At 36.5% G+C, this 27816-nt stretch overlaps 1 protein-coding gene across 3 annotated transcripts in view; it reads left to right on the top strand.

Moving 5' to 3' along the window:
• NOL10 (nucleolar protein 10) overlaps nucleotides 1-27816 on the top strand; it is a 53157-nt gene that overhangs the window by 5128 nt on the left and 20213 nt on the right. For all 3 annotated transcript variants that reach the window (XR_009485968.1, XM_059842874.1, XM_059842875.1), the window contains 8 exons: nucleotides 2349-2485; nucleotides 3219-3284; nucleotides 4957-5017; nucleotides 5527-5612; nucleotides 5971-6049; nucleotides 7243-7392; nucleotides 9782-9848; nucleotides 14540-14592. Coding sequence is in view for 2 of the 3 variants with exons in the window: in XM_059842874.1 (XP_059698857.1) it covers nucleotides 2349-2485; nucleotides 3219-3284; nucleotides 4957-5017; nucleotides 5527-5612; nucleotides 5971-6049; nucleotides 7243-7392; nucleotides 9782-9848; nucleotides 14540-14592 (699 nt within the window). In the remaining variant the exon portion in view is untranslated. The remainder of the gene's footprint in view (nucleotides 1-2348; nucleotides 2486-3218; nucleotides 3285-4956; nucleotides 5018-5526; nucleotides 5613-5970; nucleotides 6050-7242; nucleotides 7393-9781; nucleotides 9849-14539; nucleotides 14593-27816) is intronic.

Raw genomic sequence — 27816 nt, 5'->3', positions numbered from 1 at the left:
GTTGTAGACATGATGATGATGAGCATGTGAATGAGGCAAAAATTGTGGAGAGAAGTAATATCTTTTCTCTTTAGTTTTATTTTTAAATGAAGTGCTGTACCTGAAGGAATCACCCAAGTGTTTATTTTACACTTTTTTTTTCCTGTGAAAAGACCTTACCATTTCAGGTATAGGTTTGTTTTAATAAATACTGCTCTCTGATCAGAGACATGATCATCTAGCCTTGTAGCTTTTTTGCATTTTCCTGTGAGATTTCCAAGGAAGTGCATGAATTCAAGTAGCAGAAGGTAATGGCTGATACTTCACAGTAGCTTCCCACTTGTCAGTCTGGTGGAAAATGTTTCTGGCTCTACGTACCAAATAGTCATTTGGGAAACTGAGGAACATGCTGTCTTCCCAAATTTTTCTGACTGGTTATGAACAGAAAGGTGTGTGTGTTTTCAGCTGAAATGGGTGCTATATTTCAGGCTGAAACCCTACTTTTTCAGCTTCATGCAATCTTTATGTTTTCAATTTTATTTTACTAGAACTTTAGAAATCACCATAAAGAAAAATAAACTTCCAGTGGCTGTCATAATGTTGTGGACATGGTAAAAAGAAGGAAGGATAGTCGAGAAATTACACTTGAAATTTTTAGATTCATAAAAGTATTGATTGGAATGGGACCTTAAAATGTCATTTTAATGCTTGAACAGTTCTGTCAAAATCTGCGCATGGTGGTTTCACAGATTTAAATCAATTGTTGCAATTCCACTCTACCTTGTCATAAAGAAAATCTCAAGTTTTAACTGTTGCTACTTGAAAGAGGGATTTTTTTGTGTGTGTGTGCTGTATTCTGTCCCTTGTCAGTCTTGGTAGTCCTCTTGGTGCTCTCACCATCATTTCATGGCCAGGGAAAAGAGTGTCTCCAGATCTAGCAGATCCTCTGCCATCCCTGTGAGGTTGCTTTGAGGCTTAATTGCATTTTCACAGTGATAGCACCTTTTTTCTTTCGGATTAGTACCCATAAGGCCATTTACATTTCTGTGCTTTACTAAGTTTTAGGCTTAAAAATCTTAGACTTGGACTAAGTTTTAGACTTGGGAGAGAGTGTAGTATATTTTTTCCCCACAGCCTTTTGCCAGGGGACCTGTATTTCCACATAATATTTTTGCCACACACCAGTGCCAATGATTTTGCTACCATTAGATTGTAGTTTTCTAGTGGTGACCAAAATTAATTTAGTAAGAAGAAAAGACAAACACTATTTACAATGAGCTGTATCTACTACTAATGAAAGAGAACACAAATATATTTAAGTCCAATATTGTAGAAATTTGTGTTTAAATAGAAAAGTATTAGCAATAAGACAATTATACAGATTTATAAAGATGACAGATTTAAGGTAACTTACAAACCTCACCTTTCCCTGAGTTTCTCATCCTTATTTGCATTGCTAGCAATGTTATTCAGCAGTAGAAAATTTTAGATATTTGCTATGTACTGATTTTAGAAGATGCATGTACTACACAGGCTAAACTAAAGTATCACTTCTCTAATCCAAGTTGTATAGGGATGAGGCTCAGAGACAAAGGTTTATTAGTTGTGATTATCATGCATGGCATGAGTTTGGGCCCAGCCAGCTGTTCCTCCATTGCTCAGTGCCTGGCCATAGTTTGAGGTGCAGCAGGTGATGGGGGTGGTCCTATTGCTGGAGTGGGAAGAATCCCTTCCTGTGGGTATGTGCCATGTTAACCTGCCATAAGGAGTGTAACAGCAGGACCTGGCCTATTTTGTTTACTGGGGTAGATAGAGCTCTCTAGTAATGCCTCACTGTAGGTTTTTCCAGGAATGAGATGTTTGTCTAAGTTTCAGAAAGAAGCAATGTTCTTATTCAGTTGGCAAAGAACAAAAATGCAGAAAGATCATTGGTATCATTCACTGGAATGCTGCTGTGCATCAGGATGTGTAGCTCATGTGCCTAGTCCATGTGAACGTACTGGTGTCTGCACAGCTTTGTACCTGGGAGAAATCACTAACTGCAGTGTCTTGAAGGAAGTAAAAATGTTAATTTTGGTGCAGCAGAGCATGAGATAACTGTGCTGTTTCTGACTGCAGAGCCACTTTCAGGGTGTCTCGTTTACTCTTGGGAATATTATTATAATGTATATTAACAAAGCTCTGCTGTGGGTAGTGAGAATGATGAAGCACTAATTGATTTTATCATTTTAGTAGAAATTGTTTTAAATAAGTCGTGATAAGCCTGTATGAGTTTGGAAAAAAAAATCACTGAATTTTATGCTGTTAGACAAGTTGGGGAGATACTTGTCTGTTTCTGTATATTTCAGTGCTTTCTATCTTATTTTCAGATTGTCTTCTTGCAGTGTGGCAGATTTGTGGAGTTTCATTCACAACATGGCCATTACTACAAGACAAGAATACCAAAATTTGGTAGAGATTTCTCTTACCACTACCCATCGTGTGACCTGTATTTTGTAGGAGCAAGGTATTGAGTGGAATATTCTGTTTCAGTTTTGTTAGCAGTGTTTTCCAATAATAAAATGAACATTAAAATATTAGAAAAGCTAAAAAGTGGAAGAAGTGGCAATTCCTTCCAAATTAATGAGGGAAATGGTGAAGAGTGGAAAATGTGGGAAGATAAAAATTAATTCAGTTTCCCATGCTATTTTTAAGCTGGGCTTTTTTTGATTCTTAAACCATGTTTATCATGTATTTGCAAATTTGTATTAAAAACTGCAGGTCAGTGTATTGTTTTAAAAAGTGTTTAGTAAGGAAAATTAAATAACTTTTCCTGTCCTGGTTGGTGTTTTATTGCTGTGAAGTGTGAGTTAAATCACATAATTGGGTTTCTGAAAAGACACAGTAAAAATAAAATTAGATCCCTAGGGTTTCAAACAAAGTAAGTAGAAATTCAAGATGTAACTTAAATCACAGGGAATTAAAAGGTCTTGAGAAATGAGTTCATGTGTCTTTTGCCTGGAAAAATAGTAATTGGTAGGATATTGAAGTGTAATAAATAAATTGTGAACATGCACTTTTTTCTCTGTGTTTTGATCACCAAAGTATATATTTGTCTTGTTATAAATTGTGAATTCTGAAAATTGTATATTTGGCAAAATTAGACTGTGAATAAGAATCTTTACAATGCCTTCAAATTTACAGCAACGTTTTTCAGTATTTGTTAGACACAAGAGTAATTTTGGGTTTTTCTTTTGTAGTTCTGAAGTGTACAGGCTAAATCTGGAACAAGGAAGATTTCTGAACTCCCTGCAAACTGAAGCTTCGTAAGTTCTATGTAATGCATGACCTCTGTCTTCTTTCCACCAGGTGGAAGCAGACTTCTAGCATGCTCACCACCAGTACTGAAAGCTGCCCAAATGCTTTGCACAGTTGAAAATGAACATATGCTGAGTCTGAGTCTCATTTCATTTTATGTTCTGTAATTTTTTTTGTTCTAGTTTTTATGTTTAATTGAATTTTCTTTTGTGGATGTTTTAAAATTGCTTAATATGGACTAAATAGGTATTATATAACTTGATCTTAAGAGCATTTCATTAAAACTTTGCCATTATTACTCAATTTAGCCATCATATAGAGATCTACCCACAGGGTATGTACTTTCCCAGACATGTCTTTGTCCTTCTGCTCTTGAAGTAGCCCAAAGAGAATTTTTATATCTCCAGCATTTGTCTGATTCTTTTCAAAACCCTACCAGAGTAGGAACTGAGCTTTATTCCTGTGGGGAGAGGCAGATGAGAAGAACAGACTTCACTAGATAGGAGGGCTTGTTGGCGGTCAGCAGCTGCTGTTCGGTGGGCAGAATAGCTTAATGGATGAAGAAGTATTTGGGAATGCACAATAAAAAACTGAACAACTGGAGGAAAGAAAAGGGGAAATCCTGGAATGGGAGAGGTACGGATGTAAAGTAAAATCTAGATTAGAGAGATGAGACTTAAGTTGTGGGAAAGTTTTGAGGTGAGGGAGTTGGATGAGTTACAGAATTACAGGTAGAGAGCTTCGAATGGAAGAAGTTGGAAAGTGCTGGGATAAGTAGTGTAGAAAGAAAGAAATATTTGTACTTTGGAAGAATTGTTGAAATACAGGACTCTTGAGTGCCCTGCTGAGAAACAGAATACTTGGGTGAGAGAAAGGAGACCATTGGTCAGACAGAATATGTTGGAGATGTAAGCTTTAGAACATAAGTAATCATAAAGCTCTTACACATAATTAGAATCAGAGATTCATTTAGGTTGGAAAAGACCTCTAAGATGATCAGGCCCAACTATTAACCCAACACAGCCAAGTCCACCACTAGACCATGTCCCCAAATGCCTCATCTACATGTCTTTTAATTATCTCCAGGATGATGATTGAATCACTTCCCTGGGCAGCCTGTTCCAGTGCTTGGCAACCCCTTCAGGGAAGAAATTTTCCTAGTATCCAATCTGAGCCTGGCACCCCTTGAGGCGATTTCTTCACCTCCTATTGAGTTGTTTAAGAATACAGTGGAGCAGAGTGATGTGGCAGGGCTTGGTGGGAGGTGGTGGATATGGGCAGAGGAGCGCAGAGAGCCTCAGAGCCCAGGCTCCTGTTCAGGGCACAGTCTCCTGAATTCAGGTGAATTTTCTCAGGGGGGTCTTGAAAATTCCAAAGAGGGAAACTTCTCAGCCTCTATGATTGACGCATTCCAGTGCTTAATTATCCTTACAGCATAAAAATATTATTCTTACATCCAGTTGGAACCTTACCTGTTTGAAGTAATCAGCACTGTTTCTGCCTCCAGATTTTTAGTAAGCTCACCTTAAGTATAGGAAGCTGTTGCCATCTGTCCCTCCCTCCCTCCAAAGTTTGCTTTTCGAGGCTGAACAACAGTGTACATGATTGCAGAAATCCTATTAGTTGTTAATGTGTTAAATTGTTCTGAGGTCATTAAACTTGCTTCTTTTTCTGTTGCAGAGAGAGTAATGTCTGTGACATAAATCCTGTGCACTTCTTGTTTGCTATGGGGACGGCTGAGGTAAATGTTTGCATTCCTTTTATAAAAAGGGCAGTAGTGTTTGTTTCATTTTGATATTGATTTGCAGGAGGATAAGAAATCATGAACCTAATTAATTTAATTGGTCTCATTTGCTAAGGTAGATACAGATAATGTTAAAGATGACTTTTCAGAACATAGTGCAGATAAAATACGGGAGTTACTTGGTTGCTGAGCACTTGAGATTTTGCAGACGGGAGCAAAAATAATGTTCTCTCATTTTGCAGTGTAGCCATCTGTAGAAACTAGCTGGCATGTGTACTCTATTAATCTTAAGAAAATTAGTGTTAGTGATTTTCATTTAGATTGCATTGAAAAAACTACAAATGCAATATGTGTACCCTGTATGTCAATATTAGAGCAACTCATGTCAACCTAGCAAATTTTGTTAATTATTCCTTAGATTAGATAATTCATAATTTTATTTAAATGTTTTCAGACTACCAGGTATCTGCTGCATAAGCTTGAACCATATTTTCTAAACTGTTTAGGGTAAAGTGGAGTGCTGGGATCCTAGAACTAGAAATCGAGTTGGGCTGTTGGACTGTGCATTAAGCAGTGTGACAGCAGACACAGAGTGAGTAAAGGCTACCTTTTCACTGGATTTTTCAGAATTTTTGGTTGTTTTAGAAATAAATCCCACTTTGCTTTAAAATTACCTGTCTGTTTTCTTGTTATTGCTAGTGTGAATAAAGGATTTTCTTAGTCACAAAGGAGCTCTCTTAGACACTGATCTAAGTAGTAGTGGCTATTTTTGTACACAAATACATGTTGTGAATGTAAACAGTGCAGCTTTTTGAAGTAGTATTTCTGAATGATACCTGTGAATTATTTTACTTTTAGCTGAGAATTAGCTTAGCTATTTTTTAACATTAAAAAAATTATTTAAAGGCTTTATTGAAAGAATGCCTAACTATAAGCATTGTGCTTTGCAGGATAGAAGGTTTGCCATCCATTTCAGCACTGAAATTTGATGGGGCTTTGAATATGGCTGTTGGAACATCTACTGGACAGGTAGATTTGACTTCATGTACCACAGTTTGTAGGAGATCCTGCTCTTAAAACTCCCAATCCAAGTCTATCAATACATTGAGTGCAGTATATATCTATTTCTGCAAGTATTTCTTAGACCATAAATTACTGGTATAGAGTAGTAATAGTCAAACTGCAATGTAATTTTATCAAGTGTTTGTACTCTTCAGAATTTTGTAGGTACCACTTTAAATCATTATAACCTACATACCGTACAACTGCACATTTACAGTTTTCATATGACTTGAGTCAAGTGTGTGGGGAAGTTGCTGCTTTTTGGGACTGTGAGTACCACCTCAATGCAACGTATGTGATCTCCCTCGTCGTAATGCTGGCTAGAAAACCAGAAATTATTGTCTTTCAACTATTATTTTTAGTGTCTTATCTTGATATGAAGAATAATTTCAATTCATTTGTTGTTAGCATCATATTTGTAAAGGGAAGTGTGGGGATTGTTTCCTGCCATCATCAGTATTTTCTTGGGTTTAGAAAACTGTAGCTTCTTCAAGAACAGATATGTGTGAGAGTTGTATTTGCTATTTTACTGTACAAGTCAGACAAATTTTATTGCACATGGTGTTTCTGATTAAATAAACTGATAATATTATTTTCCCCAAAGATTATTGTTGTTCACACTTTGCATATGAAAGATTTAACTTTCTCAAGTTCCATAGGAAATTTTGGAGATAAAATGCAAGTTTCTGGAAGACAGGGTCTGTACTCTCTACTTTCCTTGACATAAAAAATTACATTCCTTGACACTGAGGGAAAGTTATATTCACTGAATCTGGGAGGCAGTCTGAAAATTTAAATCATCTAACAACAACACAGGAATCTGAAAGTGAAATATTACTAATTATGAAATACTAAGAGTATTGAAAACAAAAAAATAAGTTTTTTTTTCAATAGAAATTAAAAAGTCTTTAGAAGGATGATTAGGTCTTAAATTCGTTAATTTTCCAGATGGAAACATGCTGATGTTAAAATACCTGGTTAGAATAAACTGGGCTCACTTAATAAGTTGTTTTCAGAATTAAAAATTATTTATTTTATGTAAATCCTGCCTATGTAAGTAGATTTTCAAGTTTAGCTAAATGTTTCATGAAGATTGGATTGGCATGACTTCCTCATGGTTTTTCAATGTTATAAATTTAATTTGTCTCTTATTCTTCAAGGTCCTATTATATGATCTTCGGTCTAGTAATCCATTGATAGTCAAAGATCACCACTATGGCCTGCCTATTAAATCCATTCAGTTTCAGCATCAGTTGGATTTAATTATCTCTGCGGATTCTCGAATTGTAAAAATGTGGAACAAAGATACTGTAAGTAGTTTTATGTTACTGCATTCAGATTTTTAAATTTTTACTTTATTTGGGTTGGGAGTTTTTGGGGGTTTTATTTTGGTTTGTTGTTTTTGAGTGGTTTTTGTGCGGTTTGATTAATTCAGCTGAAATTCATTGTAAGAAGTTGAAGTTTTAATGTCTCTTAATTTACATAGCATTTTGTCCTGTCTGAATAAATCAGCATCTGGGAAATTATTCAATAGCCTGTCAGGTATAAAGATGTAGTCTTAGGGGCTTTTAGCTGTTTGTACATGTCTGGCCAAGAGGCTTCTTTTAGGAGAAGGATTTAAACATTACAAAAAGTAGTATCTTAGCCATTGCCTTGGTTTGTATATTTCTCACAGTGTTCTTGAATACATCCAGTTAGGTTTTTTTCGCCAGAGAAAACATGTTCATTCCAATTTCCTGCTCAAAGTAGGGTTAATTTCAAAGGTAGATCAGTTAGTTAAAGACCTATTAAAATCAGGTACTGCTTATTTTCACAGGATCCTATTTGGATACTGAAGCAGATACCATGCATGGAGCCAAATAACAGTGTGTCTTAATAACACTGTATTAGAGGATTATGTTGCAATGGGCAATGTCTTTATCCTTGCCCTTTGCACCTCTAAGTGAAATTGTAATCTCTAATTTTCACTCTTTCACTCTCTTTCACTCTTTTCAGTATATCATGCTGTCCTCTTTCTTATCTTTCTCTCTATGAACCTTACTATGACTCTATGGGGCAGCATATTTTGTTACCCCAGAGATTCATAGTAACACTATTGTAACTTGTTTTGGTTTGAGGGGATGTCTGTAGTCATTGTGTTCCTTCTAAAAAACATTCTACATCTATGCTTTTCTAACTTTATAATGAAACATAAAGAGAGTTGTAGTAGAGGCTTTTTTTCCTAATTATTTCAGGCAGTCACTTCAGTATTGTTGTGCTCCCTCATGAACTTTCAACAGCCTCTTTTATTTTTTCTGTGATCGTAAGTAGTTTTTTGTAAGTTCCTCTGCAGCTAATTGTTACTGTTTGAAAGAGCAAATAAATTATTGGTTATTATTTAAAACATCTGCAGTGGCCTCTCCACTTTTCCTAGGTATGTATATTTCCCTCCTTGAGAATGAAGCTGTAAGGTTTTTCAGGTGGCCTCTGGTGGGAAAACGGAGGGTTTCTCACCGCTGGAAGACAAAGATAGCTTTGGAGTCTTTCCTAGAGTATGTTCCAGCTGGCTCCATCTGTCCCAGATGCTGGTTCCTGACTATCTCTGGCCAGGAACCAAGTGCAGAGGCAGACTGCGGGTGGAGAGCATATGGCTTTGATACCAGAATAGCCCCATGCTGAGACGTGCCTTGGGGTGGGGAGCACCAGGCTTTTGTCTGCTGAGGCCAGGGTGGAGGAGGAGGACTCTTAATCATCAGGGAGAGACCAGAGGTGGGTGGGGTAACAGCATGTAACTGGGAGGGAAAGGAAGGGCTCAGAAAGGTAGGTGGGATTGCTGCAGGGAAAAAAAAAAAAAAGAGGAACAGGATCAAAATTTACCTTATTCCTGTCCCTCATTTAGAATTGTGTAGGCATGTAGTCTCATGCTTCAGATTATGTGGTCCAGTTGTTAGAGACTCTTCCTTTACTGGCTGTTTTGTGTGTTGGCTTATAAGAGCACCTGTATTTTGTCTAGGTTTTTCAGACTGTGTTCCAATTATTATTTTGAGAAGTTGTTTCCTGCTTTTACCTCTTTCCTCTTCTTTTACCTCTTTCTAGTAACCTTTATAACTTCAATTCTGATCTAAGCTAGATACCACTGTATGCTCTTACTTTTATATCAAGACCTCTTTAATGCTGAATTTACAAATCATAAAGTACTGAGCTTTATTTCATTTCATGTAGACGTTAGTACAAGTGGAAGAACTAAGCTCCAGATTAAAATTCTACTCAATCCCTTTTTTCAGCTAATCATACTTAGCAAAGTAAAATTATTTAAAACTGCCACATTCAGAGTTGAATAAAGTGAGGGTTACGCTGACAGTGTAACCAAGAACTTGTGGACCTCAGCCCCACTTTTGTGTAAAATAAAGTAAATCTGACATATATTTTCAATACAGAAGTGTAAGCTGAGAAATTAGAGGTGCCACTTTACATTGCTGTGTCTTCAGTTACCAGTAGGCTGCACTTCCTTGCAAGAGATTGAATCAGAAATAAAAGACAATACTGTCTTCCTTGTGTTATGTTCAGATGTTAATAACATTTTATTGTTCTGCAAAATCTGTTCCATCTCTATTCCATCACGTTTCATAGCTTCTATAGTAGGTATTAATGTTTAGATTTACTGAATTTAATTATATTGTTTGGAGTTCTTTATGATTTATTTTCTTCCTACAATTTCAGGGAAAGATATTTACTTCAATGGAGCCAGAACATGATATAAATGATGTCTGCCTTTATCCAAATTCAGGTATGTTAAGTATATTAATGTCTTGCTAAATTCAAAAGGAAAAGCTTGTTAACGCAAAGTGTGGTCTTTGTTTAGGTGGTACAATTTAGGTCTATTTTCCTCCTTATGGCAGAGCTTAGAATAAAGGGTTATTTGTCAGTTAGTGTCCTTGTTTCCTCTGCATCTGTATTATATAGGAGCCTCTTTGCAGTTAGAAGCTGCTGTGCTGTTAATTGAGTGATTGGCCTCTTTTACTCCTTCAAATATCTGAAGTGACTCATTTCATAAGAATAGAAGTTTTGGCCTATTGTCTTGACTAAGTCCCAGATGAGTTAGAGCTTGCTTTCTAGATGTAGGAAAAATCTCTTTACAGCAAATTTACACTTCTTTTTCAAGTGTTTCAAGACTTTGGTCCTTCCTTGATTTAAATACAGCACTTAAATTGTGCCATCCCTTAGGTTTAATACTTTGGTTTTAAGTGTAGATTCCTAAGTGCACAAATTTGCATGGTTTTTGTGATTGTTTTCAAATTTGTTGCATCTCATAATGTTATGTTCAGAGATCAAAACTGAGGCTTTTAACCAAGGTTTCCAGGACTTAATTTATGAGTAAAAATATTTTAAAGTGATGGTTGTATGTGCATATATGCTTTGGTTGTACTTCAGATTGCAACTGGACTTAATTTTCTTGCTTAATATGAGTTACTTTAGTTCTTAAGTATGGTGTGATACCTACTTCCTTTTTAGAAAGCAGTACTGAAAAAGATGAAATAAGTTAGGGCCTCTAGGATGGCGCAGAGCAAAAGTCTGGAAACAGACAATGCCTGAGTTGCAAACTGCTATTATCCTAATTTTAGAGAGGTAGCAGTAAAGACAGAACAACTTGGACTTTAATTCATACTAGCAGCTCAAAGCTCAAATTTAAGATTGTAGATAAGTGAGCGTGAGATTTCTGGCAAGTTAAAACTTATCTGTCTTTTCTGCCAACTTCAGTTAAGAGATTTTTTTTTCCTTTTTCCTCTTTTTTTTTTTTTTTTTTTTTTTTTTTTTTTTTTTTTTTTTTTTTTTGGTAAGATGAGCAATTAAATACTCTTCCCTGATAAGATGGTGGGCATTTTTGACCTTATTAGCAGAGTACATACTATGTGCCCTGATTGAATCATGTGGGTGTATTTGAGAATTACTGCACGGTGACAGGGTGGACTGTGCACCCTGCAGATGGATAAACCCTCATCCATGGTGGCTGCTGAGAGAGAGAGATTTTTGGAGTAAATTATTTTCAGCATCTCACCCAGGTTTCACCTGTGAGCTTATTGGTTGTATCTAAAAGAGAACCTGGCAGCAAATTAACATCTACACTGCATCAATGGAGAGCTCACCGCAGGGAGTGGAACAGAAAAAATTTGTCAGTGTAGAATCATAGTGTTATTTAGTTTGGTAGGTACCCCTGTGAGTTGTATATTTCCTACTCAAAGCAGGGCCAACTTGAAATTAGATCCAGCTTTGAAGTCTGATCAGATTGGTCAGGTCAAGTGAAGTTTGAATATGTCAAGGATGGGCATTACTCAGCTGTGGATGCTCTGTAGGTTTTGTGGTACGTGGACATGAGTCATGGGCGTTTGCAAAAATGATCTTCATGAGACTCTGCAGGACAAATCTTGTAGCACAAAGAATTGAATGCACACATCTCCCTGATGTTGCTATTGGACATTGCTTTTCACGTGTCTGAGATCTAAATTGTGCAGTCCAGTTCTGTGTCCCACATCTCCTGCTTATTTTAGTGCTGCTTTTCTTATTGTCTGTAGGGGGACAGGTTGATGGTTTTGGTGAGAACTGTTGTGGGAAGAAAACTGGCTTGTATTTTATAGTCGCATAGAGACAGTGGGGCAAAAACTAGAGCATGTTGCAGTGGAGAGATCAAGGGTAAGAGGTGGTGCATCACATGGTCATCATAAATACTGTTGGACCAGCATTTAAGATGCCTTAGAACCACTTCATGCTTGTTCAGAGTTTAAGGAATAATCATGACTGAAGATCTGAAAATAAGGAAATGCTTTCAGTAAAATGGGTTTGCAGTTGTGGAAAGGTGGAAATATAACGTGATTTCAGTATCAGTATGGGTTTGGCTGAGTGCTCTTACTGGTGCCCCAGCATTCTCAGAGCCCCTCTAGATGCATGGCACAGGAAAGCCAGGAGATCTTTGCCTAGCTTGTGTTTTGACACCTCATGGGTGCTGAGAAAGGCAAAGACCCCATTTTCACCCTTATTGGAGTGATGAGGATTTGATGGATGGACTATTCAGGGGATGAGGAATTGGTTGGATAGTCTCATCCAGAAGGTGTAGTGGTCAGCAGTTCAATGTCCAAATGGAAATCAGTGACAGGTGGTGTCCCTTCGGGCTCTGTATTGGGACAAGCTTTATTTAGTATCTTCATCAATGACATAGACAGTGGGATTGAGCTGTCCCAGCAAACTGGCAGATGACACCAAGGTGAAGGATGTGATGCCATCCAGGCATACTTGGACAAGCTTGAGAATTGAGCCCATGGGAATCTCATCCAAACCAAATTGTACTATGGTTCTATAATTCTATCAGTTACTGTAAACTCAAGATCAGTATAGTGTTTCTGGTTTTTTTGGTGGTATTTTGTCATCGTTAGGAACTTTTAATTAAATATTTTACCAACCAGCTTCAGTATTAGTACCTTTCCTGGGAAGCAAATCTTAGTGTATCTTTGACCAGACTACATGATGACAAATTTCAGTGGATCTCTTAATAGCTGAATATCTTCCTCTGATCACAAATGAGTGGAATGGGACTATGGGAAAAAGATTTAGCACTTAATGAGTCAATTTAGCCTTTAGTCAATTTAAGTTGTAGGATATAAATGAAACTTGACAGTATCTTCTGTGATAGAAATCTGTGTTCAATTACTGTAAGAAAAATTAAAAGGTAAAAATCTGCATTTCTAAAACTGCTGCTCCTACATACTATCACTTCATACTCCCATTTTTATTCTTTTGCATTCATGATACTGTGTTGCTGACCATTTTCCAGAGAGGGTCTTAGTAAAACTTCTGAAAACAGGCTCTCGTTTATTTATTTCCCTTCCACAGTAATCAAACTAGGCTGTTATGTAGTTGGTTAGGGTGTGGTCTTTCTTCCCATAAAAATTGATTGAAACGAGCAAGCTAAAGCAATAAAAATGCATGGAATAGACTTCTCCTTAAGAGTTGTTAACTTTCATTCTTTTATTTCCCTTGCAGTATACTGTTCAGAAGTCTGTTTTTGTCCTCCTTTAATTATAGGTGGAACACTCTCAAAGAGGAGGTTTTGTTTCACTGTCATCTTTGAAGCATCTGCAGAATTAATTTCTGTCTTTATTTCTAATGATTCCTATTCAGTCAATGGAGAGATGTTTTGTCTTATGAAATAGTAGCGAGTGTGCTGTTAGAGGAGCATGTAACTTGTATACTATACTGGAGTACTCTGTGGATTCAAGTATCTGAATTCTTGCTTTTTCCTTAAATTGCCTGCAGACCTTTCCAGGCACAGTTTTTTAGTCTGTTTGCTGACTAAGCTTTCACAAATATCTTGCTTTGCTGGGAAAGTAAGCCCCCTTTTTTCTGACATTATAAGTCCAGCTGCATTGTGTAGTTATAATAAAAGGATTAGGTAGAAAGGATTACTCCACCCATGGTAATTGCATTCCTCTACTTGGGTGTAAATTAAATTTCTGCCCTCTGGGTGTATAGTAATTGACCCAATTATTCATAGTCTCAGTGGCATATGTTACAGTTCTTTCAGATCAGAATGTTATCTAATTTGATGGCACTTTTCTTCTTCATAATCAATCTTTTGTATTACCTGTTGATTGGCTACATTGGAAAGACTAAATTGAGATAAACATAAAAGTATATGGCAAATGTTCTTATTACTCTTTTATGTAGAAGGAAATTGTGTGTTCTTCATTTTGAACTTACAAGAATTCTTGTGGCAGTAGGAGATTTTCCACAGATTTTAGTATTCTTAGTGTATTTTTTTTTATATTCAGAGTATGTAAACCCCTTATTCGTGGTGTTTCTTGGGTATATTCATAGATACTTTAAATTCTACATTTGCCCTGCTTGGCAGGACTGGTATTACTCCTTTTGAAGCCACAATATCATGTATCTCATTTTGGATTGAGAAGCTGCTGTTGTATTTATTTCCCAAGATGAAATACGAATGAAGGTCTAAACCATGTTATGATTTATAGCTCTGTTGAGGTGTGTGTTTAAAAAAAACCCAAATAACCACACATACTAATACCAATGTATTAATAATGCAATTTTATGTCCAATGTAGTTTTTAACTGCAATACTAACTGTTCTACTAACTGCAATACTACTACTGTTCTAAACAGTATTAAGGGATGAACTGTTCACATTTGTTATGAAAGTTGGCAGCCTGCACTTGTCAGAGTTTATAGTTGCTTAAAGTGGTGCTGAACAATTAAGATAGAGGGCAAAAGGGAATGAATATATAGAAAATTAAGCTTTGTTAATTAGGCTGATACCACACCTTTCTTTCTGTGGTATTTGATGCAACATTTATTACAGGTCTTGATTAATGTCCATTGCAAGCCAAGAATATGTACTTTACGAACTTTTTTAAAAAATAGTATTTTCCTCTTCTGATCAATATTTTTAAATGTGGAAATCTCTTTTTAGGAATGCTAATGACTGCCAATGAAGCCCCTAAAATGAATATCTATTATATACCAGTAAGTAATACAAGTTGTTGCTGATATTGCTCTTAAAGACACAATTGTTTGGTGCCATTCAGGTATTTCGGTTGAAATTCATATCTACATTGTCTGTGTTGTCACAATAAAGTAAAGTTAGGTTAACCATAATTTATTAATGTAACGTGTTGATTTACTTAAAAAACAACCTGTAATTTGCCTTTTGCTACCAGTTTCAAAACTGGTTAGTGGCTGCAGAAAATTCAGATGGAGCTTTTTTTGATAGCTGATGAAAAATAGGGACTATGTTTTTCAAGACAATAATTTTGCTTTGTTGTGAAATATTTCATTAGTGTCTTTAATATGTGGTGTACAGTGACATGGTCATAGCAGTAAATATTCTTTGTTCTGACAAAGTGATACTGTGTGACTTCAGGTACAGCTCTTGACTGTAGCTTCTGCTCAATGCCCTTCAAATGCAGCTTTTCACAGGATAAGCTTTCCACTTGAAAGGCTTAACTGTAGGTTTAACTACCTGTTTTATCTCTGCAGATTGGTTTTAGGGGACTTAGCAGCAAGCCTTCTGGTGTCAAGGAATTGTACAGAAATTTACACCTGAATTTCACTCTTGGTTTAGTTTCTACAGTGTGTTCTCTAGAGGTTTTCTTGTTCTGATAGAAGCTAAATAGTAGGATACCATATAGTACCTACTACTTATGTAGTAGGATACCTATGTAAATTTTACGTGCAGAATAGCTGAACATTCTAAAAATGCATACACTTCTTAATTAATTTTATTCACTTTTTGGACAAAGTATAACATTTATAAATATTGAAATATATATTTTACTCTTTTTTAAATGAGCCAAAAAGTCTGCATTTAGCTACTCAATTTTAAATTAATTGAAATTTAATCTTTTTCAGTTCATTTCTGGTTATCCCCCACTGTAATATCTACTGTGTATGATCTTGATTATGTTCAGGATAGAGATTTATGAGTTTACATTTCTCTTTGTGGAATAGAATATATATACATGTTGTATTTGTGTGTCTAAACACAATAGTATACCCCTCTAAACAATTCTGTAGTCTGATATATTTACTTATGTTATTAGATTTTTGCATTTAAAGAGACGTGGCATTTTATACATGAGTTATGTCAGGTTGTTCTTTGGATGTGAATTGCCTGTTTTTGTAATTCAGCTCTACCCAACTCACATTTTGTTAACTGGACTGTTCCATGCTTTGAGTGACAAAGGAAGACAACAAATTTTTTTTTTTATTTCTGACAAAATATTGGCTGTATTTAGAAGATGAACACTTTCTTTCCATTTACCTTGTCCTTTGTGACTTTGAGAGAGTAGCTCTCCAAGCATTTTTTTTTCTGTATCGTCTTTTTTAATTAATGGTTTAGGGAACACAAACTCACGTATTTTTGAAATCTGATGAGTTTTTAAAACTGGAATGGACTAGTTAGTCAATTAAAATAATCCAGATGCAAAAAGCATTCCTTCTGTCACTAAAGGTAAGGTTCAGCTTCTCTCTGGAAATTGTGCACTGAGATTATGTTTTATGCAGGTGTGCATGATACATGAGCCTGACAGCTGTAGTACATGAACAGTTTGCATCCAGCTTAGCCAAAAAGTTATTTTGTTTTCTTGATTGTCACCAGTGATGAATGTTTGTTAGAACTTGTTTGAGCTAGCGTTATATGGAGTATTCTTGCACATATTGTAAATCAAAATGAAAAATACTTACTTTTTGCTCTCTCAAAAATCTCTCATAGAATCCTCTGTGAGTACTGAATTCGTGTTTCTGAAGTCAGACAAGTAATTTTTAGTTAAGAATTATAAGCATTCTGTATTAGATCTTAGATCATACCTAGAGACAGCATTGCAAAATTAATATGGACAAATACTATCTAGTATTTTTACAGCATGTAGGCTATTTATATTTATATAAATCTTGCCCCAAACCATCTTCCTGTGTGACTATCCCCTGATTTTTGCTACCTGAGTCTGCCTAAACTTGTTTGGATGGTACCTTTTTGTGGGTTTTACACTCAGAGTGACATGAGTATACAGATGGACCCAAATGATGATTAAAGAGCATAAATCCAAATATGAGTTCTATATTTGAAGTATTGGTTTTTTTATTGTTGTTTTTTGAAATATTGTGTAAATTTTAAATTTATTGTAAAGGCTACTGCCCAGTTTAATTTACCTTTTCAAATAAGCTAAACTTCTCCAGTTTGTGTCAATGGCTTTGAGTTTGAAGGCTGTTAAACATACTTGAAATACTGTTGTTCGTTTTTTAGCTGACAATCTGTAGTTCATTTCAAAACATGTAATACTTACTATAGACAATAGAAAAGTTAAATAGCAGTGAGAAGAAGTTACTTTGAAATAGAGACAGAAATCTTACCCTCTGGTCTGATTTTTTTACCCTGTGCCTTTTTACAAGCAAGACAGAAGGGGCTGGCACAGCCAGCGTTGCATAATTGAAGGGTGTTTTACTACATTTCCTAAAAATCAAGTATGTAGCTCACTAAATCTGTTTTTGTTGGCTGTTTTGTTTATTTTTCACGCTATCTTTTAAATGAAGAAAATATGAAATGGAGCACTTGTGTCAGCCTTCAACTGCTCCAGGGCTTTTTTTATTAAGGAAAACTTAATGTTATTAGCATGTTCATGTTACAGTTTCATTCCTTGATCTTCCAGACTAGTTATTTGAGCTCAGAGTAGCACACCTGTCCTTTGGTTTCTCTGTCAGTAGATGATTAATACATGTGTTTTTTCCATCCTTGGAAGACTTACTAATTTCTTTGCACAGGCAAAGTTAAATTTAGTTACGTGGGTCTTTGGAGCACAACTTTGAAGAACTGTATTACTTGATCTATTTTCATGGTGTAGTTTTCTATCTTTTCCTAAGAACTAGGATTCAGAATTTTTTTAATGAGTAACTTAATTTTCTCTTTGTTTTTTAAGGTAGACTTGAATAGTACTAAAAATGTGTCCTTTGTCTTTGAGATGTAGACAGGAACTGATTTATAAGTCTTGTTGAATTCTGCAACAGATTAGATGCCTGAGAGAAATGCTGCTAAATGTAAAGGACAGTTATGTAAATAAAATCCATTCTATTTCCCGTGCCTGTCATTGGCCTGTAGTACTAATAATTATTCTCTTGTTTTAAATGCTCATTGGAGCAGCTATAAGAATTGCCATGGCTATGATCAAGGAGGATATTTCAAATCCTAAATGTATGGTGCTGTGCTCTACGTAAAGAGAAAAAAATTCACAGCAGTGGGAGTCTTGCAGAGCAGTATGTGCATAGATGGGTGCAGACAGACCCAGCATCCGCTGTCCGTGATTGGAGTTGGCCAGACAGTGCAGGACTGTGCCCAACCCAGCATACCCAGCCTCTCAGCAGGTTTTATTAGTGTGGGCACAGTGCTGTGCTAACACAGCTCATGACTGGTGAACTGGGGCTGGCTCATGTCCGGCCAGCTTGGAATGTGCTCTGGCTGAGCTCATGTCTGACTGAATTATCTGTGTGCGTGTGCCCGTTCTCTCCATTGTTAATGCCAAAGCTAAATTTCCATTTCAAACCCAAAAAATTACTCTTGAACTTCAGAATTATAAGAGTTTTGACAGTGAGTATCTTAATATTGCTTGTAAAAGAAATGGCACACATCAGCTTTTCCTGCAGAAGTTTCATCAGGGTAGGTATGACAGTTGAGACTAGGAATGTCTGAGAACATTGCATTTCTTATAAAGAAGAAAAAAAAATCACTGCAGTTTTTTCTGTTGTGTGCAAAGCTGTAAGTAGAGGAAGTACAAGGCGATTTTTTTGTTTTCTAGAAAGGACAGGCAGGTTTGCTTTTCAATGGCAGGACACCTCATATAGGTACACAGTGCAGTGTGACCAAGAAGCAAATTGAATCTGACCCTTGAAATGAAATGTTTGTGTTACATAGGTAACATTAGTGACTTAGAGACTTTGTTTTTGTTTTATTTTGCTGGGATTTAATGAGGGCAAGTGCCTCTGAATTCCTGACTGGAATTGGGCTGCTTGCCATTAGTTTAATAGCTAACTTGCACTTTATGCAAACATTTGGAACCTGCTTCTTGCCAGCTGGCTTCCTGGTACATCACTTTGATGTGTGCCTCGGGAAGGTTGAAATGAAAGTTGTGTGTGCCTTGGGATAGCTTTTAGACTACTGACTCAGAAGCATAAGTTGATTCAATAGTGCAATCAGGTCCTGGCCAAAGAAGTGAAGAGAGCAGTTCCTCTGACACTTGGTGGTCCCCTGACCTTGGATCTAAGATGAGTCATATTCTCTTTAATTGAGGCTGTCATGTTCCATAACATACAAGGTTCTCTTTGCCGGTTGTAGAGAAGGCACTCTGGGTGGAGAGCAAGGGGCATAGGTGTTGCTCTTAGTGTTTACTTCTGGTTACACAAACTTGTTTGATCTTAGTACAGATGTTGCAAAGCAGTCCTGTCTCATTTATTGCACTTGAAACTTTGGGCTGCATGAACATACTGAAACTGAAACTTGCTCTCTTCGTTAGGCTGTTAAAAGAAGAGAGCAATTAAGCATGTAATTAATTGAGTGTAATATTCTGTCTTCTGGATTTTTTTACTTTCCTGCAGTCTTGGCAGAACATTCCCTGTTGAGGCTAGAAGCAATGTACTTTTGGTGTAGTGAAGATATTAAGCTCTTAAAGGAAAAATAAATCCTGGAGCGTCTCTGGCTTCTTTTCAGGTGGTTTTGGAAAATAATTTCATATCCTAGCACTCCCCTAGTTCAGGGCTGTTGGAGTTATAAACTGGAAATGCTTCAAGAGCAAGTATTTCTTGCCTACTCAATGATTCAGATTCTCCAAGAGTACAAGGGTTCTGGTTTCTAATACAATACCTCCTTTGGACATGTGGCTGTCCCTATTGTTAGAAATATCATGAATTTTGTCCTCTTAAAATTGTGTGGCTTTTCAGCTAAACCAGCCATTGCTGGTACTTCTTGCCTTTCATACATTCTTTAATTTCTTTCATTGATTTTGTTTTCCCTTTTTTTTTTTTCTGATACTCCTCTAGTATCTAGTTTAATTACTGTTTATCAGCATCTTTTTGTTTTGAATATGCATCAGAAATGCTTATTCTAAAAAATTTCTTTTTCCTTGGATTTAGAAAAAACTTAGTTTTACAAGACCTGAGAAAAAACTAGTTTTTCCTGAGTGGTTAACCATAAAATAACATAATCACTGATTAAGGCAACAAATCCTATTAGTTTACATGTTTTCATTTAATGTTCTGGTTATTTGGTGAAACAAATCTGTAGAGGGAGCTTGTACTGAATGAAATAGAAGTCAAAGCAGTTTTTTAATACCTTAGTTCATCCCCTTTATTTCTTTCTGGATATTTGTTTGGATTAGGTCTAGAATGTAAATTAGAGATGAACATGCTTTGATTATAGGTGCCCAGTTGAGCTGCTTCTGAATGGCTGAGTTGGTCAAAGTTGTGTTCAGTTCACTCACAGACAGAAAAAAGCATTTATCAGAAATAGGTAGGTATTTTCTGTCAGCCTGTGACAGGGTGCTCTCACTAGTTCTGTACAAGATGTTATGACCATCAGATACCTGTCTTTACAGTCTGTCATTTTTTCACTTTAAAAAGTGTGGGAGGTTTCCCCTGTGTTACACTCTCCACACTTAACTATGATCACATCCTTTCAGAACAATTTTACCACTCTGACACTTATATTTTATCCTTTTGGGATCTGCTGATTGTCTTTTTTTCTCTTCTGGGTCTTTATATTATAGGAATACAAATCTATCTGTCCACATCTTGTACTTCATGCCTTTGGGGCTGGTGTTCTGTGCAGTCAGCTGTCATTCAAATGGTTTGTGTGTGTTGTTAAAGCTGCAGTTAGATCTTTACAGAGTTTTGGCTGGTGTGGTAAAAGCTATGAATCAAACGATGCAATTCTTATTATACTTGTGTTTGGCATTTCGACACTAATAGAACAGATTTTCAGTATAATGCAAGATTTTGATTTCTTTTAGAATGTTTTCATGTCTTCTGATTGGCAGTATTAGGTCGTTCTGCATAAGTGCTGCCTCAAGTGTTGTCTTGTTCATGTGATGAGGCTGTGTTTTTTAGAAGACACATGCTATTCAATACAGGCCTTCCCTAACATGTTTTTGGTAAAGTGGAAAGCAACCATGAAACTGGCTTGTGCTAAGAGATTTTTTTCTATCCTGAAACAATAGGTAATGTAGAAAAACATTTCATAGTCTGGGAAAAAAATATAGTGAAATAAAATGGTAGTTGTGACGTAAAATGGAAAATGTTGGTCTTAATCTTCGTTTGTTCATTTTGAAAACTGAAATGACTGGAAAGAAGGGTTGTTACGAAGTAATGTATTACGGTTGAGCTTTAGGGCTGCCAAGTCTCAAAAGAATAAAGTTTCCATTTTTAAAAAGATACCTGAGTACATCATTGGCCTTTAAACTAATTTTGAGTTTTGATATATCAATCTTGCAAAATTGTGTTTTCCATCCAGAACAGTCTAATCCTTTACACACAAAAAAAGTCTGGTGAATGATACATTACCTATCTCATAGTATTTACAAGCATAGGAAAAAAGTTGTTTATCTTTACAAGCAGAAATGTGAGCTTCCTACTTTTAACCTAAACACTTTCAAACTGAAAAATAACACACTGCGCTTATTCCCAGCAAAGGATATCCTCCATTTCCCCTGTGCTGGCTGAGAGACACAGTACCCCTTACCACATATACATAGAAGGAAAATACCAATGTGTGATGATCAGGAAACAATTTCTGATCTTCCTGTAAAACTTGTTTTAGATGTTTCTGGTGCTGATGTGCTAGTCTAGATTACAAATGTGTATGAACCCTGCTTAGTGCTGTTGTGGCTGTTGGTGTACTAGACAGCACTTCTTCAGTATTTTTTGACCAGACAGCAGCACGCTGACTGTAAAGTCATATGTATAGTTTACATCAAACCCTTCATAGAGCAGAGGAGAAAAATCTTAAAAGCAGAAGTTGTGTGGAATTATACCAGGTGATTGCTTTTTAGTGTTATGACTGTTTCTCAAGCAATTGGTGGTAATGCACCTTCTGTTCTTGAGTTCTTATTTTAAGAAACATGTTTTGAGGGGGGAGCATGCTCCCCTTGTTCTAAGCCTTGAGTATCTGAAAGATATTTTTTATTTCTTAACTTGCACTTGTTATTTCCTTTGGGCCATCTGTTTTTCACTTGGTTTCTCAAAATCTAGAGATGCAGTTGCCTAGCTTCAGTCAGTGAAGAGAGAGGCAGTCACAGATAATGAATATGTGTAATTGCTGAATGGAAGTGTTGTACTGTGCTGCATGTCTGTCAGCATGTAATGAGATCTAGAGTGTTTTAGCTTTTGAATCAGAAAAGACAAAGCATGTGAGAATTTTCTCCATGTAATAATTTCAACTCAGTCTTTACTTCTTTACATTTGAAAGTACAGGGTAACTGTGTTGTCATCTTCTGTGTTGCACTCAGAATTGAAATGTCTTGTGAGTTATGACTATTTTATGCAGAAATAGTGAAAGTTACAAAGACCTAAGATTTCCATCACAGAAGACCTTAGAAGTAAATAAAAATATCATGGTTTTTTGTGAAAAAACATGTGTGAAAGCTTTTGAGTATTTATTTGAAAGCAGCTTTCTACCTAAAATTATTTCCTGAATTATGCAAAATTTCTTTACCGTTATGCTCTGCAATGAAGTTGGTTTATGCTGAGCTTATCTTCATTACCTGTCTGGAGGAGCTGCATATTCCCAACAGGTGGTTGCTTTTCCTTCCCTTTGTGTTGTCTGGCAGTACTTGCCTAAACTCAGAAGTCTTCCTCCCAGCTTTGCAAAAAGCAATTAAGCTGCAATGGTAGGAAGTTACTAGAAACTCACACATTTCTAGATTTCTTCTAGTATGTCAGTCATGTAAGGTAGCTAAAGAGCTGGATTTGCCATTTACATCTGTAGCATTCCTCAAATTTCCCTAAAATACAGATCATCCTCCAGTATGTGTTGTTTTACTGACTGTAAAGATACTTAGGCTGTAACATTTCTTGGCATCTGGTGTGTACTGCAAGAACTCTGTTCCCAGTCACTTAAAAGCACAAGAGGCAAGATCCTACACAGTGAGACAGATGAGGAATTTTCCTGTCCCATCAAAAGAAGTTGATAAGGGGATGTGCTGGGACTTGGCATTTCTAGCTTATTTTTGGTGATTCTTACTTGTTAATTTAGATTGCCATCAGGGGTTGTTGCATACTTACTAAAATCAATGCACGTGTTACTCTCATCTATGTTGGTACTGGAAGTTTTGTCTGTTGATGGCCTATGGCCTTTGTATTGCAAGAAGAATGGCATGTGTGCCATTATGTTTTGAGAAACAGATTTCTGAACATATTAGAACAGTTGGAAGCTGTGTAGAAGTTCTTTCCTTGGTAAAAGAAAGGCCAAGACACTGTGAAGTTTCCCACTTACCTTGTCTGCCTCTCCTGTAGTCCCAGTTGTAGATGTGAGGGAAGAACTTTGCAAGGAATTTATTCTTTCTAATGTGTCATGATGGGGTGGAGTTTTCTTTAGACTGTGTAAACTGTGAAGGTGGTGTTGTTTGTGAGGGAGATTGTGCTGGTTCAGTGACACAGAGTCACTGAACAGTAAATTGACTTCATGAAGGTTCTGATGAGTACCAGAACCTATGCAATGGAATTTGGTAAGAGCACTTAGTGAAATGTGGTAGGGAATGGGAGGTGTGGATGGCCAAAGTAAAATGTGGTTCCTAACTTACTGTCAGCAAGGCATTAGATCATCTGATCATGCCTGATCTGCGCCTTTTTTTTTTTTTTTTCCATGGATAAAGAAAGACAATCAGCACATGTCCATAGGTAAATAAAACCAGGGAGTCCCAGCTGAACCTTACTGCACAGTATTAAGGCAATTTTCCTAGTTGCCTCTCTTTTTACAGCTGCTATGCCATAGAACCTGCTGTGTAGAATAAGGACAGACTTTTGATAACTCTTGAATTATTTCCAACTGGTATTTTTGGAAAGGTGCTTGAAGCAGGTCATGGTTGTTACAGATGCTTTGAGAAGCCACTCTCCCCTTACCTTTGAGCTTCATTTGATTAGTCGACTTTATGTGAAAGTGGTGTGTTCTTGTGCTTCAAGTTTCAGTGTATCATTCTGACTTCACATTGTCTCAATATTTAAAACCTATAGGGAATCTGATAAATAACAGATCCATGGCAATACTGATGAAATGTTTGGTTTATGTATGTCAGAACATGATAGGGGCATTGGTGGAGGCATCAGACTCTACTCTTAATGCCATGGCTGGTAAGTCACAGGTGACTTAAGTGGCCCTTTTTAGTTCTGTCTTGTGAGGAAAAGAGCTATTCTGATAATCTTATTTACAGTTTTAAGGAGTAACTTTGTTTGCTTGAGGGTGTTTTTTACCACCATTATGAGGAACTGGGCTCTTGTCTCCTTCAAAAGAGTGACTTCACCAAGAGCATTCACAGTGAGAGCAGACCTGTGACTGGTTAACTGACTGTAGTACTTGTCAGACCAGAGAGTATGAGATTAAAAAAAAAAAAAAAAAACAAACCCAAACCACCACTATAAAGCCAAACTGCTTAGAATTAGAAAAAGAAGTACTTACTGTCTGATAACTACCAGGATGGAAAGATTTAGTATCTCATTCCTAGAAGATGCATGCAAGTTCTTGCAGCAGTTTTTGTTTAGCACTGGGAAGGTCTTAAAAGCAATGTTTCCTTTAGCATGCTCTCTAAGGAGTAAAACCTCCAAGTAGTTGATTTGGCAGCTTCCATAGCATACTGAAAGGTAGGAAAACCAACGATTCAACCTCACTGATTAATGAATGTGCCAAAAGTGTCTGGATGTGCTGGAGTTTGGATGAGAGAAAGAGCCAATTCATTGTATAGTTCAGTGAAATTTATGAGTGTGTGGGCTTAAAACCAACTGCAGTGCCGTTGTCAGTAGTATGCCAAAAGGGGAGAGTGTGCTGTTTAGTCTCTCTTGGTCATGTCTGTACTCCACTGAGCTACTTGATGTCTTTAAAAGCACCAAATTTACACCATGTGATGCAGGGTGAATGAAAGCATGAAATTATGAAGAATATATGGGAAATTTGTTTGGAGTTTATTCCCCAAACCAATTTAATTTAGAGAATCAAAGCATTTTCTTCAGTCCATTAAACAGAATTACGAGATTAACAGAGCATAATTGGAGTTGATTGTAGAGCATTCATATGAAGAATGAAGATTACAAAAGAATGGTAGAATTCAAAATTACAAATTGTTTGGAGCACATTGGTTGCTATGGGAAATAATGTGTATGGAAATGTGGTAGGCAGAAACATAACAAGATAATGTCATCCCAAGGCTCCTTCCTAACACAAGCTGATCTCTTGGGCTGGCTGTGGTTGAAGGTCAAAAGCATAGTAACAAGAACAGAGAGCTTCAGCTTTTCTCATCTACAAGCTAGTAAAGATCCATCTGGGTTTTTTGAGTTACCAGTTGCAACTGATTTAATGTTAACTGTTAACAAGGTGCAACAGGGTGTTCTTTCTTCTCTTGTCTTCTCAATGCATCTAGATGGAAACTTTTCAAAGTTACTACATATTGAGATTGGTCTAATTCTTAAAATTAGAGAACAAAACATTGAAAACAATATTCTTAAAATGAATAGTAATTAATATTTCATGTAATTGCAATAATTAAACTTGGCTATGCAATTAGGGAGCTAATTATGTTTAAAATGCAATTGTACATTTCTATCACTGCTCGCACCCTGGGGATCATAATGGTTTTTTTTACCTCCCTTATTAGACCTTCTGTAATCTTTCTCCTGTTAAATAGTGTGATTGAAACTGAGAATATGCATGCATAGATGTGCATTTGCTTTCTCCAGCAATTCTATCCTGTTAAAGGTTTTAAATGCTTTATATTGTGCCATTTCATGAAAAAACAAACAAAATTTAAGATTTTATTGTTACTATTTGTCTTCTCCAAAGAATTCCTTTTTTGTCCTATAGGTAAAAATGTATGTGAAGTCTTTGAGTTGGATATATAAAATATATTTAGTTTCAAGAAATGATAGTCTAGAAAATAATCTCTCCCTGTTGAAGTGCTTTAAGATTTTTTGTTTTATTTTGTTTTGTTTTTAATTGGGAATGGAGGAATGGATGAGCCACCTTGGATTGTGAAGTCAAATCCCATCTTATCACAAGCACTCAGATTATATAATGTTTTTCTTGAATACTTCAGACTTCATCTGAAATTAGTTGTTGGTTGTTCCCCATTATTTCCACTTAAAAAGCTGTTGAGAGTCACACTCCTCTGATGCTTAGCTCAGCCCTAGTTTATAGTGGCTCTGTGATGTATTTATTCTTGTGCAAGCATTACTGTTTCAGAAATCCTCCTTGCTGCCTTTCACAGTCCTTGCTACAGTTTGCATTCACGTGTACTGGACTTGTTCAAAATGTCTCCACCAACTCATTAATAATTTTTCACAATACACTGTACCTAGAGATCTGTTGAAGACCTTAAATATGTGCTATTTTTGTTGTAATCACCATTATTCAAATAATACGGCAGTGAATTATTTAGTTAGTACATTTTTGCTACTTAGTGTAATGGTCTTAGTCAAAATGTGTAGAAGGTACCACAACACATAGATTTTTGACAGAAGATCTTACTTCTAAAATACAAAAGAACAGTGATAGGATGTATTTTCATGCTTTTTTGTTACTAGCTCTATCACTATGGTGTGGCCTGATATGGCCTTACAGAGTTAATTTTTGTGAAACTGAAGTTTTTCTGAATCTCATGCAGCCACAGTAAATAATGCCTGTGCTTTCCAAAGCCTCTGGAACTGTGTGGTTAAATGCTGTCCACATACATTAAGTTAGTCTTCTAGAGGAAATTTGAACAGTCCAAACTTTCCAAATTCTACTGAATAATTTTCAAATCCGATAAATGCTGTCTTGTGAGCATTTTGTGTATTTCAGATTGCTAAAGTAAACCAGTGAAGATTGGGAGGGTTGAGTCTTACTATATTTTCACATCTTGTTTATTGCTGAAGAGTTTATCACTGCCGTGTTTGAAATCTTCCAGGAACTTACTGTTTAACATCCAGAAAAACAGATTGGAACCTGTGTTTACTCCCTGAGAAGAAAAGAACAACTGTTCAGTCACTCCTGTAGAATTGGTCTTAGAAACCTTCAAACAGATACTTAACAAAACTTGTCTGGATGTGCATTCATAGTAGTTTAATTTAAATCTCTTAACATCTGACTATGGAACCTTCTACGCATCCTGGGCTTCTTTTAAGTTGCTGAACATGTTTGGTACTAGTTAGGATTAGGGCAGGTTTTTGTAGCTCTAAGAGCTCTCTGCAGAGCTGGCTGTCAAGCTGTTGAGTGGTGTTTAAAAGTGTACAAGTCCTGTCAGGGGTTTCAAATTGAAGATAAGGAGCATCTGTTGTAGAATAGAATACAAAGAATTTTGATTTTTGAAGTTATTTTACAATATTTAAAAATTATTTTTCTGTGAACTTTTTTCTCTTCTATTTCTTGGACAGTTTGGTCTTGGACTTGTCTCTGCTCAGTTGCATCCTAGACAACTCATCATATTTTCTGTTTTGTATGTGTAAAGTAGAGAGATATTCTAATGTATGTAAGAAAAATTTGATATTAGGTGGCACAATACTAATAATTATCAAGTCCACATTTTTACTTCCTATGGCTTGGAATAAGATGAAAGGCAGGGGTGAGGTGTCTGCATTGCCATCATAGTGGTAAGTTTTGCTGTGGGGAGGAGGGCACTGGTGTGACCCATATGTCACTCTGTCTTGCAGTGTGGTGGTGGGACACTGAGGGACAGCTGTGCTTTGGTCACCTCCTGGGTGCTGTTTCCAGTTGGTGAAGGAGGAAGGTGCTGGGAGGGGGGCAGAGCATGGAGCACCCCCTCACTCGCTGCCAGCTGGGCCTGCTGGTGGATGAGGCTCCTCTCTTGATGGGCAAAAACATTTTCAAAGCAATCTTACTGACTTTCAGTAGCAATTTGCAGAAATTGTCTCTAAAAGTGGTTATCCTACAGAAAGCAGAATAATAATGAAAACAGCAAAAAATATTAAATTGATCACTGTTGGTGCTCATGTCTGGTTTTCCTGTCCAAA

This window comes from Haemorhous mexicanus, chromosome 3 (assembly GCF_027477595.1).
Source record: "Haemorhous mexicanus isolate bHaeMex1 chromosome 3, bHaeMex1.pri, whole genome shotgun sequence".
NCBI lineage: Eukaryota > Metazoa > Chordata > Aves > Passeriformes > Fringillidae > Haemorhous > Haemorhous mexicanus.
Note: the sequence above shows the minus strand (reverse complement) of the source record. Positions and strands in the feature narration are given on the sequence as shown.